General features: G+C 38.5%; 1 protein-coding gene across 1 annotated transcript in view; it reads right to left on the bottom strand.

The window, feature by feature from the left end:
- Positions 1 to 17,402, bottom strand: part of MALRD1 (MAM and LDL receptor class A domain containing 1) — a gene marked incomplete at its 5' end in the record, with an annotated part of 744,051 nt that overhangs the window by 138,866 nt on the left and 587,783 nt on the right. The window contains one exon of the mRNA XM_080810106.1: positions 3,857 to 4,120. Within this exon, the coding sequence (XP_080666232.1) occupies positions 3,857 to 4,120 (264 nt within the window). The remainder of the gene's footprint in view (positions 1 to 3,856; positions 4,121 to 17,402) is intronic.

Genomic DNA, 17,402 nt, shown 5'->3' with positions numbered 1-17,402 from the left:
ATTCAAACCCTTGTCCTTAGGATTTACTATTCATGAACTCTTATTGACATATCTACCTAGGTAGTTGGTCTAGGTCCAACCTCTACCTACATATATTCATTAAAATGAGTATTTGCCTATAGCTCTTTGCTTGAGCCAGCTTCATAACTACTTACATCGGGAAGAAAGTTTCCAAAAACATTTGTTAAAATGGTAACAAGTCCCATTTACAACTGCATCAAAAAATATCTAAAAATAAATTTAACCAAGGAGGTGAAATATCTGTATGCTGAAAACTGTAAGATGTTGATGAAGGAAACTGAAAACAACACAAATGGAAAGATGTATCATGCTCATTGATTGGAAGAATTAATACTGCTAAAAGGTCCAAAATATTCAAAGCAATCTACAGATTCAAGGCAATCCCCATCAAAATACCCATAGTGTTTTCCACAAAACTAGAACAAATAATCCTAAAATTTGTAGGAACCACAAAAGACTCTAAATAGCCAAAATCGTGAGAAAGAAGAACAAAGCCGGAAGCATCACAATCTCAAAATTTCAAACTATAATACAAAGCTATAGTAGTCAAAGTAGTATAGCACCAACAGAAATTAGCCACAGAGATCAATGGAATAGAACAGAGCTCAGAAATAGGCATGCATATAAGACGATTAATTCATGACAAGGGAGACAAGAGTACACACTGGGGAAAAGACAGTCTACTCGATTAACGGTGCTGAAAAACTGGATGGCTACATGCAAAGGGGTAAACCCGGAGCACTTGTGCCATATACACACATAAAGTCAAAATGGATTAAGGACCTAAATGTAAGACCTGAAACCATACAATTAAAAGAAAACATAGGCAGTAAACTTTTGGACATTCGCCTTATTTTTCTGGATTTGTCTCCCCAGGCAAGGGAAACAAAAGCAAAAATTATCGATTTGGAGTACATGAAACTAAAAAGCTTTTGCACAAAGAAACTATCAACAAAACTATTAAAAACAACAACAACAACAACAACAAAACCCTACTGAATGGGAAAAGATATTTGCAAATGATGTACTTGATAAAGGCTTAATATCCAAAACAAACAACTGCACACACACTCACCCACACACACGTAATCTAGTTAAAAATGGGCAGAGGGGGGCGCCTGGATGGCTCAGTGGGTTAAAGCGTCTGCCTTTGGCTCAGGGTCAGGATCCCAGGGTCCTGGGACTGAGCCCCACATCGGGCTCTCTGCTCAGCGGGGAGCCTTCTTCCCCCCCCCCCTCTCTGCCTGCCTCTTTGCCTACTTGTGATCTCTGTCAAATAAATAAATAAAATCTTTTTTTAAAAAATGGGCAGAGGACCTGAAGAGACATTTATTTCAAAGAAGACATCCAGATGACCAACAGAAACATGAAAATTTGCTCAACATCATTCATCATCAGGGAAATACAAATCAAAACTACAAAGAGATATCACCTCACACTTGTAAGAATGGCTAGTGTCAAGACAGGAAGTGCCAAGTGTTTAGCATGTAGAGAAAAAGGAACACTTGTGTGCTATTGGTAAGAATGTAAAATGGTACAGCCATGATAAAAACAAAACAATAAAAACAAGAAATACTACAGTGGTTCCTCAAAAAATTAAAAACAGAACTACCAGATGATCTAGAAATTCCACATCTAAGTATTTACACAAAGAAAACAAAACACTAATTCAAAAAGATATATGCCCTCCTATGTTTATTGCCTTATTTATAATATCCAAGATACGGAAATCAAGCATCCATCAATGTATGAATGGATAAAGACGATGTGATACACACACACACACACACACACATTCACATACATACACACACAATGGAATGTTATACAGCCAAAAAAGGAGAATGAAATCCTACCACTTGTGACAGTATGAATGGATGGAGAGGGTATTATGCCAAGTGAGGTAAGTCAGACAAAGAAGGACATGTACCATATGTTTTCACTCCTATGGGTAATCTTAAAAACAAGCAAAAACCGAAACAGAATCACAAACACAGAGAACAAACTGGTGGCTGACAGAAGGGAGAGGGGTTGTGGGGTGAACAAAAGCAGTCAAGGGGATTAAGAGGTATAAGCTTCCAGTTAAAAAATAAGTTAAGTCATGGGGATGAAAAGTACAGCATAAGAAATGTAGTCCACAATACTGTAACAATTTTGCATGGTGACACACGGTAATAGCAACAACAAAAAAGATAAAAAATACATAGGCGCATCCTCCACATGAATGGCTCAGATGTAAATAAAAAAGGAAATCAGGTAAGTTTAACAGAGATTAGTGTGACTACAAACAGAATGTTTCCAGAAATGCTAAGTAACACAGCAAAGGAAATAGTAAAACCAAAAGACAGCTGACAGAATGGGAGAAGATATTTGCAAATGACATATCAGATAAAAGATAGTATCCAAAAATCAAAAATCTATAAAGAACTTAAACTCAACACCCAAAGAGCAAATACTCCAATCAAGAAATGGGCAGAAGACATAACAGACATATCCATAAAGAAGACATCCAAATAAAAAAAAAAAGAAGAAGACATCCAAATGGCCAACAGACACATGAAATAGTGCTCATATGGCACTATTTATCCATTCATCTGTCGATGGACATCTCGACCCTTTCCATAGTTTAGCTATTGTGGACAATAGCCATATCACTTGGCATCAGGGAAATACAAATCAAAACCCCAATGAGATACCACCTCACACCAGTCAGAATGGCTAAAATTAACAAGTTGGGAAATGACAGATGTTGGCGAGGATGCGGAGAAAGGGGAACCCTCCTATACTCTTCATGGGAATGCAAGCTGGTGCAGCTACTCTGGAAAACAGTATGGAGGCTCTTCAAAAAGTTGAAAATAGAGCTATCCTATGACCCAGAAATTGCACTACTGGGTATTTACCCCAAAGATACAAACGTAGTGATCCGAAGGGGCACGTGCACCTGAATGTTTAGAGCAGCAATGTCCACAATAGCCAAAGTATGGAAAGAGTCCAGATGCCCATCGACAGATGAATGGATAAAGAAGATGTGGTATAAATATACGATGAAATAGTATGCAGCCATCAAGAAATGAAATCTTGCTATTTGCAACAACATGGATGGAACTAGAGGGTATTGTGCTAAGTCAAATAAGTCAATCAGAGAAAGACAATTATCACATGATCTCACTGATTTGAGGAATTTGAGAAACAGACAGAGGGTCATAGGGGAAGAGAGGAAAAAATGAAATAAGATGAAACAACAGAGGGAGACAAACCGTAAAAGACTCTTAATCTCAGGAAACAAACCAAGGGTTGCTGGAGGGAAGGGGGTTTTGGGGGGATTGAGTGACTGGGTGATGGACGGTGGGGAGGGTATGTGTTGTGGTGAGTGCTGGGTGCTATGTAAGACTGAATAAATCGCAGATCTATACCCCTGGAACAATAATAATATAATTATATATATATATAATATAATTTATATATTATATATATAATTTATATATATTTTATATATAATATATAATTTATATATATATTTTATATATAATTTATATATATTTTATATATAATATATAATTTATATATATAATTTATATATAATATATATAATTATATAATTATATATATAATTATATATATAATATAATAATATAAATAATACATTATAAGTTAATTTAAAAAATGCTAAGCAAGGCCCACATGCTTTGTTTAGCAACGTAATACAAGCAACTATGTTACTGATGAGAAAATCACGGTAAGACTCTAGAGAACTTTGTTTCACCCATCAAGCTCTCTTTATAATTTCCAAACTGCATTTCTCCCCTGGCACACCGAGTTAGTGAAAATAACTCACAGCAGCTGGATTCATCTTCATTAAAGTGACAGTCGGGCACTCCATCGCATAGCAGGAGGGATGGGATACACTCGTCGCGCGAGCACTGGAACTCCATTTTACCACAGCGCTGAGGAGAGGGGCTGAGAGAACAATCCATTTCGTCAGAGCCATCTCTGCAATCTTCCTGACCGTTACATTTCCCCGAGAGAGGGACACACTGGAGTGTGTAGATACAAGAAAATTGATTGGCTTCACAGGGTGATGGCCGGGGTGCCATAGGACCTAAACAGAAAGCAAGTCATTTCCGTATTAGGAGAATTATCGCTCTGTCCATTGTTGAAACATTATAGGATACATTTATTCCTGGGTAAAAATGAAAAATTATGGTAATTTAAGTAAATTAATCTTCCATTAGGAATGACAGGAGCTCTACAAAACATCCAGATACTATTAGAGATGTCTCTTCTTAACTTCAGAAACAACATTCTTAAAAAAAGGACACTTTCAAATTGAAGAAGAAATTTTGGTTCATCAGTCTTAAATTTGACCACTAAATCAGATCTTCCTGGAGAGTAAAGATATTTTATGCAGTCAGGTAAGCATTTTGGAAAGCTGCATTCACAATTTTCAAATTTTGTGAAGGGAATTGTCATTCTACCAGTTGAAAGTTTATAAACATTTTTTGGCTCCACGTGGGAAATTTGGCTCCTGAGACCCTGGTCAGGACAGGGCCACAGAGGCAGACCTCCGCCATGGCTCTATCACACTCGTCTCTGCCCCTGGGTCTTGATGACACCTCAAAGGTCACGTGCTACCATATGTAAAGTGCCAACAAAATCATACTGGATGGCAAGATACTGCACTAGCAGGCATCCTGAAAATAATGTGGTTCAAACCCAAATTGACTTCTTTTACAAATGAGGACCTGGCGGCCCATAAATTTTAAGTGTCCAAAGACATAATACTAGTTTAATAAATTATTAGCACATGAAACTATTCTGCAGAAATGGTTAAAATCAGCTCTCGGTCAAAACCTAAAGCATGAAAAAAGACTGTTGACTTGCTGCAATTTCCAGAGGTCAGAAATACATGAAAATATACATAAGTGCACTAATTTGCTGGAACATTATTAGTAGAATGGTCCTTACACTTCATACTGTCTCTGACAGTTGTTGATGGGTGACTCATCAGTATATTAAGAGAGAAAAAAATACATAATAGTGGGGACCAGTTCAGGAATAGTTTTGTGTTCTTTACATTTTAAAACAACTTTTACTCATAAATTATTTAAATTATATGTAAGATTGTATATTATATCTTATATAGAAGATATATGATATAAAAATTACATAATTATATATAAGATGTAGATTATATATGTAATATATGTGAGATTATGTAAGAATGGTAATTAATTATATAGTTATATAAGAATAATTTGTTTTATGCATTAAGATGGTGATGTGATTTATTAAAAAAAAAAACCAAAATCTGACACTTCCTCTTCCCCCTGATTCACTCACTAGTGGTGATATATCTAGGATATATTTAGACTCAAACTCTGTGGGGAAAGCCATATATTTAAGGGAACCTTCCATGGAAACCAGCATATTGAACTGGAGACACTGCTACTTTGTTCTTATTTAACCACTGACAGGTCAGAGCAGCATAGAGAGTTATATGCTCCCACGTATACATGGGATCAGGAACATGACAAGGATGTCCACTCTCCACTATTGTTCAAAATAGTACTAGAAGTCCTAGCAATAGCAATCAGACAACAAAAAGAAATAAAAGGTATTCAAATTGGCAAGGAAGAAGTCAAACTTTCTCTTTGCAGATGACATGATACTTTATATGGAAAACCCAAAAGACTCCACAACCTAAACTACTAGAACTCATACAGCAATTCAGTAATATGGCAGGATACAAAATCAATGTACAGAGATCAGTTGCTTTCTTATACACTAACAATAAAAATATAGAAAGGGAAATGAGATAATCAATTCCATCTACTAGAGCACCAAGAACCATAAGATACCTGGGAATAAACCTAACCAAAGAGGTAAAGAATCTGTACTCGAGAAACTACAGAACACTCATGAAAGAAATTGAACAAAGACACAAAAAGATGGAAGACCGTTCCATGCTCATGGATAGGAAGAATAAATATTGTTAAAATGTCTATACTGCCTAGAGTTATCTATACTTTCAATGCCATCCTAATCAAAATTTCACTGGCATTTTTCAAAGACCTGGAACAAACAATCCTATAATTTGTATGGAACCAGAAGAGACCCCACATTGCTAACAAAATGTTGAAAAAGAAAAACAAAACTGGGGGCATCATATTGCCTGAATTCAACTTTACTACAAAGCAGAAGACATGAACAGACACTTCTCCAAAGAAGACATACAAATGGCTAACAGACACATGAAAAAATGTTCATCATCATTAGCCATCAGGGAGATTCAAATCAAAACCACATTGAGATATCACCTTACACCAGTTAGAATGGCCAAAATTAACAAGACAGTAAACAACAAGTGTTGGAGAGGATGTGGAGAAAGGGGAACCCTCTTACACTGTTGGTAGGAATGCAAGTTGGTGCAGCCACTTGGGAAAACAGTGTGGAGATTCCTTAAGAAATTAAAAATAGAGCTTCCCTATGACCCTGCATTTGCACTACTGGGTATTTACCCCAATGATACAGATGTAGTGAAAAGAAGGGCCATCTGTACCCAAATGTTCATAGCAGCAATGGCCACAGTCACCAAACCGTGGAAAGATCCAAGATGCCCTTCAACAGATGAATGGATAAAGAAGATATGGCCCAATGGAGTATTATACAATGGAGTATTATGCCTCCATCAGAAAGGATGAATACCCAACTTTTGTATCAACATGGATGGGACTGGAAGAGATTATGCTGAGTGAAATAAGTCAAGCAGAGAGAGTCAATTATCATATGATTTCACTTGTGGAGCATAAGGAATAATACAGAGGACATTGGGGGATGGAGAAGAGGAGTGAGTTGGGAGAAATTGGAGGGGGAGACAAACCATGAGAGACTATGGACTCTGAGAAACAAACTGAGGGTTTTGAAAGGGAGGGGGCGGGAGGTTGGGTGACCCTGGTGGTGGGTATTATGGAGGGCATATATTGCATGGAGCACTGGGTATGCTGCATAAACAATGAATTCTGGAACACTGAAAAGAAATAAAAATAAAATGAAAAAAAGATATATGATATAATTATAATTACATAATTATATATAAGATGTAGATTATATATTATATGTAATATATGTGAGATTATGTAAGAATTTAATTAATTATATAACATATATAAGACTAATTTGTTTTATGCATTAGGATGGTGATGTGAATTTATTAAGAAAAAAAACAAAAACAAAATCTGACACTTCCTCTTCCCCCTGATTCACTCACTAGTGGTAATATATCTGGGATATATTTAGACTCAAATTCTGCGGGGAAAGCCATATATGTGAGGGAACCTTCCATGGAAACCAGCATATTGAACTGGAGACACTGCTACCTTGTTCTTACGTAACGACTGACAGGTCAGAGCAGCAGAGAGTTGTATGCTCCCACGAGTACATCAGAAACTCGAACTTAGAAAGAAATGGATTTAAGTTTTTATACCTTTACACACACACACACACACACACACACTCTCACACACCCATTAGATTAATCTCACATTTAAGGAACGGCAGACATTCTTAATTTGATTTTTTTCTAAAATATTTTATGCATTGAACTTTTATCTTTATGAACTGAAAAAAAAACATGAAGGAATTAATTTTCCATATTCCAAGAAAGGAACAAATTCCTTATACTTCTCTCCTGTTCAGAAGGGTATGTGTGTGTTCCTTTACATTTTTCTTTACATTGGATACACAAATATAAAATAATCTCTTTCATTGGGAGGTAGCAATTCCATTGTTTTAGAATTCTTTACAGGAAAAGGTATACAGAACTCACTTGTTCTAGGTCCTTCTTTACAAGGAAGTTGGTGGGCTTGTGATAGCTTTTGCGGACTCTGTCTTGGGCAGCCCAGGTTCCTCGACCAAGATCAAGGCGTTCTATCCCATAGGTGTTGGGAGGTTTTCAGACAGCTCACAGCTGAGTCCAGCCCCGGGAACTTCCCTCCCGGGAACAGCTCCATTCACTGACTAGGCATAAAATGGCCCAGGACCTGTGCCTCAGTGAGGGACATCTCTGAAAGGGCCAGTGCGGTTCCAGAGCCCGGTGACATGGGCGGAGGCCCCTACCGCACCTGCCTCGCCCCCTACTGTCCCTCTGCCCAGTCCCACTCCCTTTGCTTCACGGGGCTTGCTGCTGGGAGGATTTCTAGTCAGCTTTCTGCATAGGAATCTGTGCCTCGGGGTCCACTTCCCTGGGAACCCGACCTAAGATACTCTCTAACCACCAAAATGTATCTTGTTTTAAACCGAATTCCTCTGAATCACTTCTTAAATTTTCCACTGAAGTATTTCTGATGCAAGAGGAACACGAACTTGCATCCCTAGGGGAGTCTAAATAGGCTCTTAGCCAGAAGCAGTTCTCCACACGCTCAGCATTTCTCTTAAGTCTCTTGTTTTATCTAATGAAAATTCTCTATTCTACTACAGAATATATCCGTGCTTTTTTCTAATATAAAAAACTTCCTCCAGGTATTCAAATGAAATGAGCACTCTGAGAAGACGTGGCAAATTTATCTTCTGAATTCAACGCGTTCTGCCGCACAATCCCTTCGAGAAGTTAAGAAAGTGTTCCTAAAATTTTAATAAATGTATTTATTCTTGGGTGTCACCCGTGGAGTCAGCTAATCATTACAGGTGATATCTTTGTCATACAATCCTGTAAAAAATGAACAGTATTAATTGTTCTTTTTTATAACCAGAGTATTCTCAACACCATCTTAAACACAGATTACTGAATGAAAAAAAAAAATAGTCAATCTGAAAAGGCTAAGTATTGCCAGATTCTAACTATATGATATTCTGGAAAATGGAAAACTGTGGAGACAGGAAAATGCTCAGGTTGCCAGGGGTTGGGGGGAAGAAGAGATAAATGAGTGGCACACAGGGGACTTTAGAGCGGAGAAATTCTTCTGTATGACACTGTAATAGTGGCTACGCGTCATGCCACAGACTGAATGTTTGTGTTCCCCTCCAGTTTCATACGCTGAAATGTGATGAAATCTGGGGGTGGGGCCTTCCAGAGGTGATTAGCTCATGAGGGTAGAGCCCCCATGAACATAAAAATAACTCTTGGTCCTTCCACCTTGTGAGAACACAACAAGAAAGCATTGTCTAAGAGAAAGCAGCAACAATATAACCTCAGAATCTGTATGCTAGCCTGTATATGCGCTGCCGAAGCGAGCACTGTATGCTAGCCTGTAACTCATATTTGATGTGTTGCTTCTGAAATTTCTACGTTCTAGCTTCTCCAGATCCCTTCTGAAATTCAACACTTAAAGTACACAATGCTTTCGGGGCACCTGGGTGGCTCAGTCGGTTAAGTGTTCAACGTCTGATTTTTAGCTCAGGTCATGATCTCAGGGTTGTGGGATTGAGCCCTGTGTGGGGCTCCACACTAAGCACTGAGTCTGCTTGTCCCTCTCCCTCTGCTCCTCCCCCATGTGCACTCTCTGTCTCTCTCCAATCAATCAATCAATCAATCAATAAAATCTTAATAAAAAATAAAGTACACAATATGATGAAAAATATAGAGTGCACAGGCTAAGCACACTGACCCATTACTTACCAGGCCCAGTGAGCCGCTTAGGCAGGGTGTTTAAAACCAGGAGAACTAAAGTGCGAGGTCAGTGAACACACAAGGGAACAAGTGCCAGATCAGTCCCAAGCCTAGCACGCTCGGTTGGAAATGCGCGTTGCTGTTCACTGCATGAGGACGTGCCTTTGTGGGAGAGCATAACAACGTGGCCCGAGCAGAACTAAGACCTCCGCCAGGAAGGTGAGCTGAAATAGCACATTCAGGGCTCACAGTGTCCTTTCCGTATACCCCGAAGGGCTCCGTCAGCATAGAGAAAGTGTAAGGAAGTAGGAGAGAGAGAAGGTTGCTCATATGGTGGAGACTGTGACAGGGAGGGACAGGAGCAGGAAAAAAGACACCAGGAAAATGGTGGATTCATTTTAACAATATGATTTGCTGTTAAACTTAAAGGTTCTTGTTGTTAAGTCACCACCTCTCAGGCTGTATCTGATGGGAGGTATTGGGTGGACCCGAGGTTGGGGCAGGAGGAAGCCAGAGGCAGGTGGGCAAGCCTGGTGCATGTGCACATGCATGCATACACACACACACACACACACACACACACACACACAATCTCATATTAGCTGTAGGGTAAAGTGTCTCAAATGAATTCCAAGTCTAACCGATGCTGAGATCAATAATGAGGTGTGTCTCCTGCTGCAGTCTGCAACTGATTTACTCTCTGTAATTCAAATGTAAGACACCTTGCAAGGTTATCCCAACAGTAAAGCTATGCTCCCGCGCTACCTCCCGCCAAGGATGATTCCTCCAGGGGAGACGAAGTGGGGGTGTACAGCCGGCATCACAAAGTATGCCTAAGTCACCGCCCTCTTGTCTGTGCGGCATGAGGAGTGCAGGAAGCACACGGGCATTCACTTTGGTGTGTTTCAGCAGAAAACAGGTTAAGACATGCTGCTTTAGAGTACAGGGGATTTGTATGGCCATTTGTTTTGACAAGAGTGGTTCTGAAAACAGCAGAAAAATCCCACCATGGAAGCTATTCTAGCACCAGCAAGAAAGGGCAGCTGCGTCACTGCAACCGCCTACTTGCCACGTCTCTGCCGGGTTTTTGCTCAGAGTGGTTATTTCACATGGAGTCTGGACAATCCAAGCCACAGGTGGAGAAGTTTCAACCTTCGTTTGATAATACAGTGACATCTTAATGTCCAAAGGAGCACACATGAAGTGTGGGCTCAATATTTCTTAAACGGATGAATGATAAGGGAATGGTTTATAATAGTAGTTTTACTTTCCTTGATAATATGCAGTGAAATAACCAAAATGGAAAAAATAACAAATGCACTGACTAAATGACTATGTCCATTGATTTAATTAGCCATGAAGCAGGGTAGACCAGAAAAATAGAAACCGAGAAGTTCTCTCAAAAATAACCTTCCCATGTATTTTAGTAAATCTATAATTTATCAACTAAAGCTATCATACATTCACATGGACACTATGGCTTTTTACCGATTGCTTCAGAAGGTTTATGGGATTTTACATTAAGGACTTCGACAGATAACGCTTTCTATACGAATAAATCTGCCCTTTTGGTTTTGCAATAAATCTCAGGATACGGTAGAAAAAACAGAAACAAAACACCTGGGATAAAGGGGAACTGACCCTGTTTAACTAACATTCATATTCCCAGTAACTAAGACATTGTTCTGAACACCACAGTCTGCTTCATTCTATGCTCTACACACAGTTATAATTCCTGATATTTTGGGGTCTTTCTTTTGTCCTACAGGATGTCGAATTTCCTTGGTCACTCAGTTTGGGAAGCAGTTGAAATATCTTTCTCATACCAATAAAAACTACTTCATACTGATGATTTACAGTGAAACACAGTGAAACATTCTTATGATTTTCATATAAATTCAATAAGAGCCTAGAGCCCCAAGGATAATCAGATAGATTTTTATCTTTATGATTAATATGCTTAGTGAAGGCAAAATTGATTGCCTGTTTTGAAAGGAAAAATATATGCACAAGGAAGTTCAGTTTTAAAGAGCAGGAAGTAAACTGTTGCCAAAAATTGCCATACTCAATGACATAAGTGGTAAAATGCTCACTGTAAAATATATCGGTTATAAATGGGTAATTGTCTCTGGCACACATCTCATGAACAATACTCAGAAACATCACAAAACATTATAAGATTATAGGAGGGTAAAATGTATATACATATATATATTTATATATACACACACACACGCACACGCGCACACACACACGTATATATTTAATTTGAATTCTTTAGAACTCTTGGTTTGAGGCTATTTTGAGTTATAATTTTATGTTTCCTATTTCCTGAAGGACCCTTCATAAAGTATAAAAATATTCATTTCTTTTTTCATTAATAATGGTTATCTCTAATTTGGAGTCCTAAGAGAATCATTTTGATCTACTTTAATTTCCATATCTAATAGCTTAAATATTCCTGGAAAAATGGAATGTGACCTCTGTTTGGACTAAAGAGAAACAGAACAGTAGGGGGCACACAGAGACGTCTGGGGCGCCTGCAGAGTATGTGAGAAGTCAGGAGGGCTTACGCGGCTTGTCAGAAGGGCTACGCAAACGAGAAACGTCAAAAGTCTGACAGAAGAGACCAAAGTGAGGGGAATCTAAAAGCTTCCAGAAGTTGGATCCAGCATGGAAGCTGATAAGAGCCTGAGAACAGACGCCAAACAGAAAGGCATCATTATTTTCAAAGGGAAGAGCTGCGGCCACTCAAGGCTAAGCTATAATAAATACAGAAGAAAGCTGAAAGAATTTCAAAATGTATACAGACATACGTATAATGTGTATATGTGCATTTGTGCAAATACCGTGTGTTCACCCGTATGCACGCACGTACTCGCGCACATCCGTGGGTGGTTTGAAAGCACAGAGCTCTTCGCTAGTGACAGAATGGGGGGGAGGAGAAGGCGGTGGGGGATGGTGGGCAACAGAAGGGAAGCGCACACAAGGCTGTAGAGGGGTGAGGACTCTACTGCCCTAGTCTCCGCTCCCCCCCCAGCTCATATGGAGGTCACACACTTAAAAGAAAATCACGAATACATTTAGGGAACATCAAGAGTTGAGGAAACAGGACCTTTTTCAGAGGCCCCCAAAGAGTTTTTTACTTTTTTACTTTTACTCCACATCAATGTTTGCCACAATCATGGCCAACTCCTTCCTAAAGGAAAAACAGTGACGGTAATGTCAATGGCTGAGATTGCATAAATGAAGAATTTTCTGCCATCAACTAACCTCAAATAATCTAAAACGTGTGTGAATGTGGGAACGTATATAAAATGTTGCTGGTCATTTCTTTCTTGTCATGAAGCCTGGAACCCAGACAGACCCTAGCGGATTAACAGATTCATTCCTATTTTATCATTTCCAGATGGTGTGGCAGTTCCCGGTCGGACATATCTACGCTGGTGCGGCCTTAGTTATGCTCCGTGTTGGACCAGGTTGCGCACTTGACCTAACTGACTGCTGTTATTCACTTGGTAGCTCTGGTCCACATTAACTGCAACTTTATTGAATAGTTTCAAAAAAAAAAAAAAATCCCCCAAATGCTGAACTCTTGACTTCTAATTTTAGGGCCATTATTATTAAATACATTCCTTTTTAAATTCATGCTTCATATTGCTTCCAGGTTACATTCCCCAAAGGAAGACTCCTGCTCAAAAAGTGGTTCTCCAATGCCTTACAGGATTAAATCCACTGTCCTTCAGGGCTGAGTACCACTGTCCTGATGCCTGACTCAGCCTCACCCATGTCCTCCCTCTCAAAACTGTAACTGCAGAGGAAATAATGAACATTTCAGATATGATGGTATTATACTCTTTAATGGCTGGGAAGGGACCAGGAATGAAAATGTTGTTGGCAAGCTTTTACTCACAGAAATTTTGAGTATTTTGGCACCAATCAATTATTAGATTTTTGTCTAAGCATCGAAGGCTTGAGATGGAGAGTGGGAAGCTATCTCTCCATCACACACAGAAATACAGGCACTGAAGGGAATCTAAAGAGTTTTAAGCGATCTGCAGAGAGAGAAGATTGTTCAATTTCATACACACTTAAGAAACACCTGCTGTACGTGTCTTAGGAAGGCCAAAGGACAGATAGATGATTTACTGAGGCAGGTGGTAGAGAAGACCACTCAGGGGTCAAATAGAACTCTATGGTGGTTTTTCAGAGATCTCTCATCTATAGTGTCTTGACTACTTCTATGACCCAACCTGAAAAAAAAATGGCTGTGATACCATCACTTCCAGTTAATAGGGCACTGGCGCTGGAGACAGAGAAAAATAGAGTTATGTTTAATTTAATCAATATTAACTTTTGAGAAATATTAATCAGTAGCTCACCTCTAAGCTCAGAGTATTGTATGTGATTATTATTATTTAAAAAACCACATAATTTTTAAGATTTATTTTTCCCTCTCTGATGAAATGATTAAAAGTGATTACTTTGAAGTATATTGGGTTATCTTGCCCCATATGGGATTCTACAGAAGGAAAGACTAACATTATGTTAATTATATTACAATCAGAAAGACCAGAAGGGGCAAACAGCAAAGTCAGGATATTCTAGAACTTGGACTTACCTCCTAATTGACCAATCATTTGCTCCACCTGGCAGAAACAACCCAGCTATCATTTCTTTAGAGCTGTTTTTACCAAAACCTGGTTATTTCCCTAACCTCATGTTTTCTGTTTTGAGCAAGTTTATGTTAGTGAAAATAACTCATATGTATGAACCCATTTATTCTTCGTTAAGCCATGAAAGTTGTGTTTTATTTGTTTTTGTTGTTTTCTGTTTCTGTCACTTCCAACTATTCCCAGAAAGAGTAACCAGTCATTTCTGGGTAAAATGTTGTCACAGGCCAATAAGATGTTATCAGAAAAACCGTTATGAGAATTGTTGAAGTCACTTGATTTTTTATTAAAAAAAAAAATCTTCTTAAAAATTTGTGTGTGTGTGTGTGTGTGTGTGTGTGTGTGTGTGTGTGTGTGTTTAGTGAAGCAGTGTCACTTTTTTATTCTATTTCTTAGGCAACAAACAAAACAACTTGTTTTCATAAAGTCTGGATGTTTTCTAGGTAACAACATATGTGTTCCAGGGAATTAGGGAAGCCATGATAAAAGTAGACTCTAATAACCCAAGAGAACAAAACAGAGCCAGATTGACCTTGGCAATGAAAAACTCCCAGAATGTCTCAGACACACTTGGCCTGGTAAAACAGTTGGCCCTATTTCTGATTGAAAAGAAAGGATTTAGCAAAGGTTATGATAATTTCCAAACATGACTAGGAATTTAGGAGTTGATTACTGCTTTCATATGGTAGAGAAATGGCTATATTACTACACCATGTTTTGTTTTATATAGATGTTATACTACTTATACATTAAAATATCTCTTATTTAAAATATATATTATGTATATTATATGCCATACATACAGAAATATGTATGTTTATATGCTAATATCAGTGCTCACGTAAAAGCATTCACCTTTAAGACAGAGTTAGAACAGTAATCTGTGGTTTATCTTCAGGTTCAGAGGGAGACACTTGTCAAGTCCAGCCAGCCTAACAGAGTATGGTTCATAACGGGACTGAGTTTTTCATGGTTTTCATTTGGAACTTTCCCCCTAATTTAACAAAATTCCTTCCAGCCTGATAGTAAGTAAGAAATCAAGTAAGAACCATCTCATAGTATAACATGCAAGCTTCTCCAAACATAGGCAAGGGGGAACCCAGGTCTTGTTGGCATAAGTCTGCCTGGTATTAGTTTTTAATGCCATTTTCTGGTTCTTGTGTTTTGTTTTGTTTTTCCTTTAAATGTAATGTCCCCTCCTTGAGTAAAAAGGAATTATCCCATCCTTTGATAAACTGTGAGAGCTTCATAACCCACAGTAATAGATTTAAAGTCTAATAATATCCTCTAAGCCAAAAGTGAACTGGGGTTGACTGGTTACCATTTTCTTTCAGCTTTTTTGGTAATCATCACCACTCATTTTAAAATTAGGCTCATGATTCACTCACGGAATCAAAATTATAAAAATGAACCATACATTAAAATCATGTTTTAAATAATTTATCTATAATTACTATATCACTTCTGATATAAAATGAATATCTATTCTGTATCATGTGCTGACTTGGAATTTATTTTAGATTTTTCTCAACTTAAAAGTTAAAGATCACTCATTCTCACTAAAATTAAAACACACACACACACACACACACACACACACACAGAACAAGATAATGACAATGGTGATTTTTTAACATGGACCAAAAAAAAAAGACAGAAAATAAGCCATGAATATCACAAAACACCATGTAAACTATATTATAGGAGAGCTGTAAACGTCGAGCTAAGAGAATCTGCAACAGAGTTTGGCTTCCTGTGGGGAGTATCAAGGATAAATTCGTGAAAAAGGTGGTTTTGCTCTGCCCTTCAACGTACAAAAGCATTTACACAAGAGGAGGTAAAGGGCAGGGCGTTCCCAGCCACAGAAGTAGTGGGTCCAAAGTCATGGAGGTGGAAGACTATGGGCATAGTTGGATAGAGGCAGGGGGTACTATTTTGAGGTATTATTTCATAGACAGAGATAGATAAGACAAGAGTTGTACTAAAGGATATGAAACTTATTTAGTAGGTAATTGAGAGCCTATAAGCATTTTTCTTCTTCTTTATAACTTGTATGAATTTGTGTATTTTGATTAGTTTCCCTTTTGTTTCCCCTCTCTCTGTTAGAGTCCAGACAGATAATTTACTATTCTTGGTTAACTTTATAATTTGGTCCATATGCTTCAGAGTATTCAAGATTGATTATGATTAAAAAGAGAACTGGCCATCATGCAGACCTGGATGGTGTGGAGATTAGATATGAGAGCATAACCTAAGGGACCCTGACGCATGGGCTTGGTCAAGGGTATGCTTCCAACCAACAATTTTTATTCTGACAGAATGACACAGGGACTGTTAGAGATCATTCAGAGTGATGACAGGGGAGTAGATAGACCAGTTTCCAAATCAAGTTTTCAAAGACAGTGGAATTAGCCAGTTTTACCCTCTGATGTACTTCATCTCACTTGCTTCCCACTTGTTTTTCTGAGTTAGATTCTCAGTATTCTATTTAATTTTTGGAACTATCCAAAATCCTTTCAACAAACTTAGTTTCTACTTAAGTTAACCCAAGTCAGATTCTGTTCCTTGGGGAAAAAAAAAAAAAAATTGTCATTGTGTTGAATAAGAAAGATGCCAGATCTACTTTTCTGGAACTTACTCTATAATAGGTCCTAGAAGATGAATTTGGTAGTTTGCTACATGTCAGTAAATTAGATAAATCAGTAATGCAGCCATTTCAGAGATTCTGATGACTAATAAGGATGCCTTGAACTAGAGTTTGAACAGTAAAATGGAAGCAAAGCGGGGGGAGGCAAAATCTATAGAATCTGCTGCCTGAGGTGTGTTTAGACTAAGGTAATGGAGGGGTTAAAGCACACACACACACACACACACACACACACACACACACACACACACACAACTTCTGCTTGTAAGTGCCCTTCCAATCCAAATCCAGGACAGTACACAGTAGATTCCCAACTAACCTGGCTAAAGGGCCGTCCTGCTCAAGTTCACCAACACACAGAAGAGTGAGGAGCCTTCTCTAACTGCAATGTCACCTCTGCTTTCCCCTGTCTGCCTTACCCCTGCCTTACCCCCTACCTGCCCCCCCCCCCGCCTCC

Source organism: Martes martes (assembly GCF_963455335.1).
Source record: "Martes martes genome assembly, chromosome: 8".
Taxonomy (NCBI): domain Eukaryota; kingdom Metazoa; phylum Chordata; class Mammalia; order Carnivora; family Mustelidae; genus Martes; species Martes martes.
Note: the sequence above shows the minus strand (reverse complement) of the source record. Positions and strands in the feature narration are given on the sequence as shown.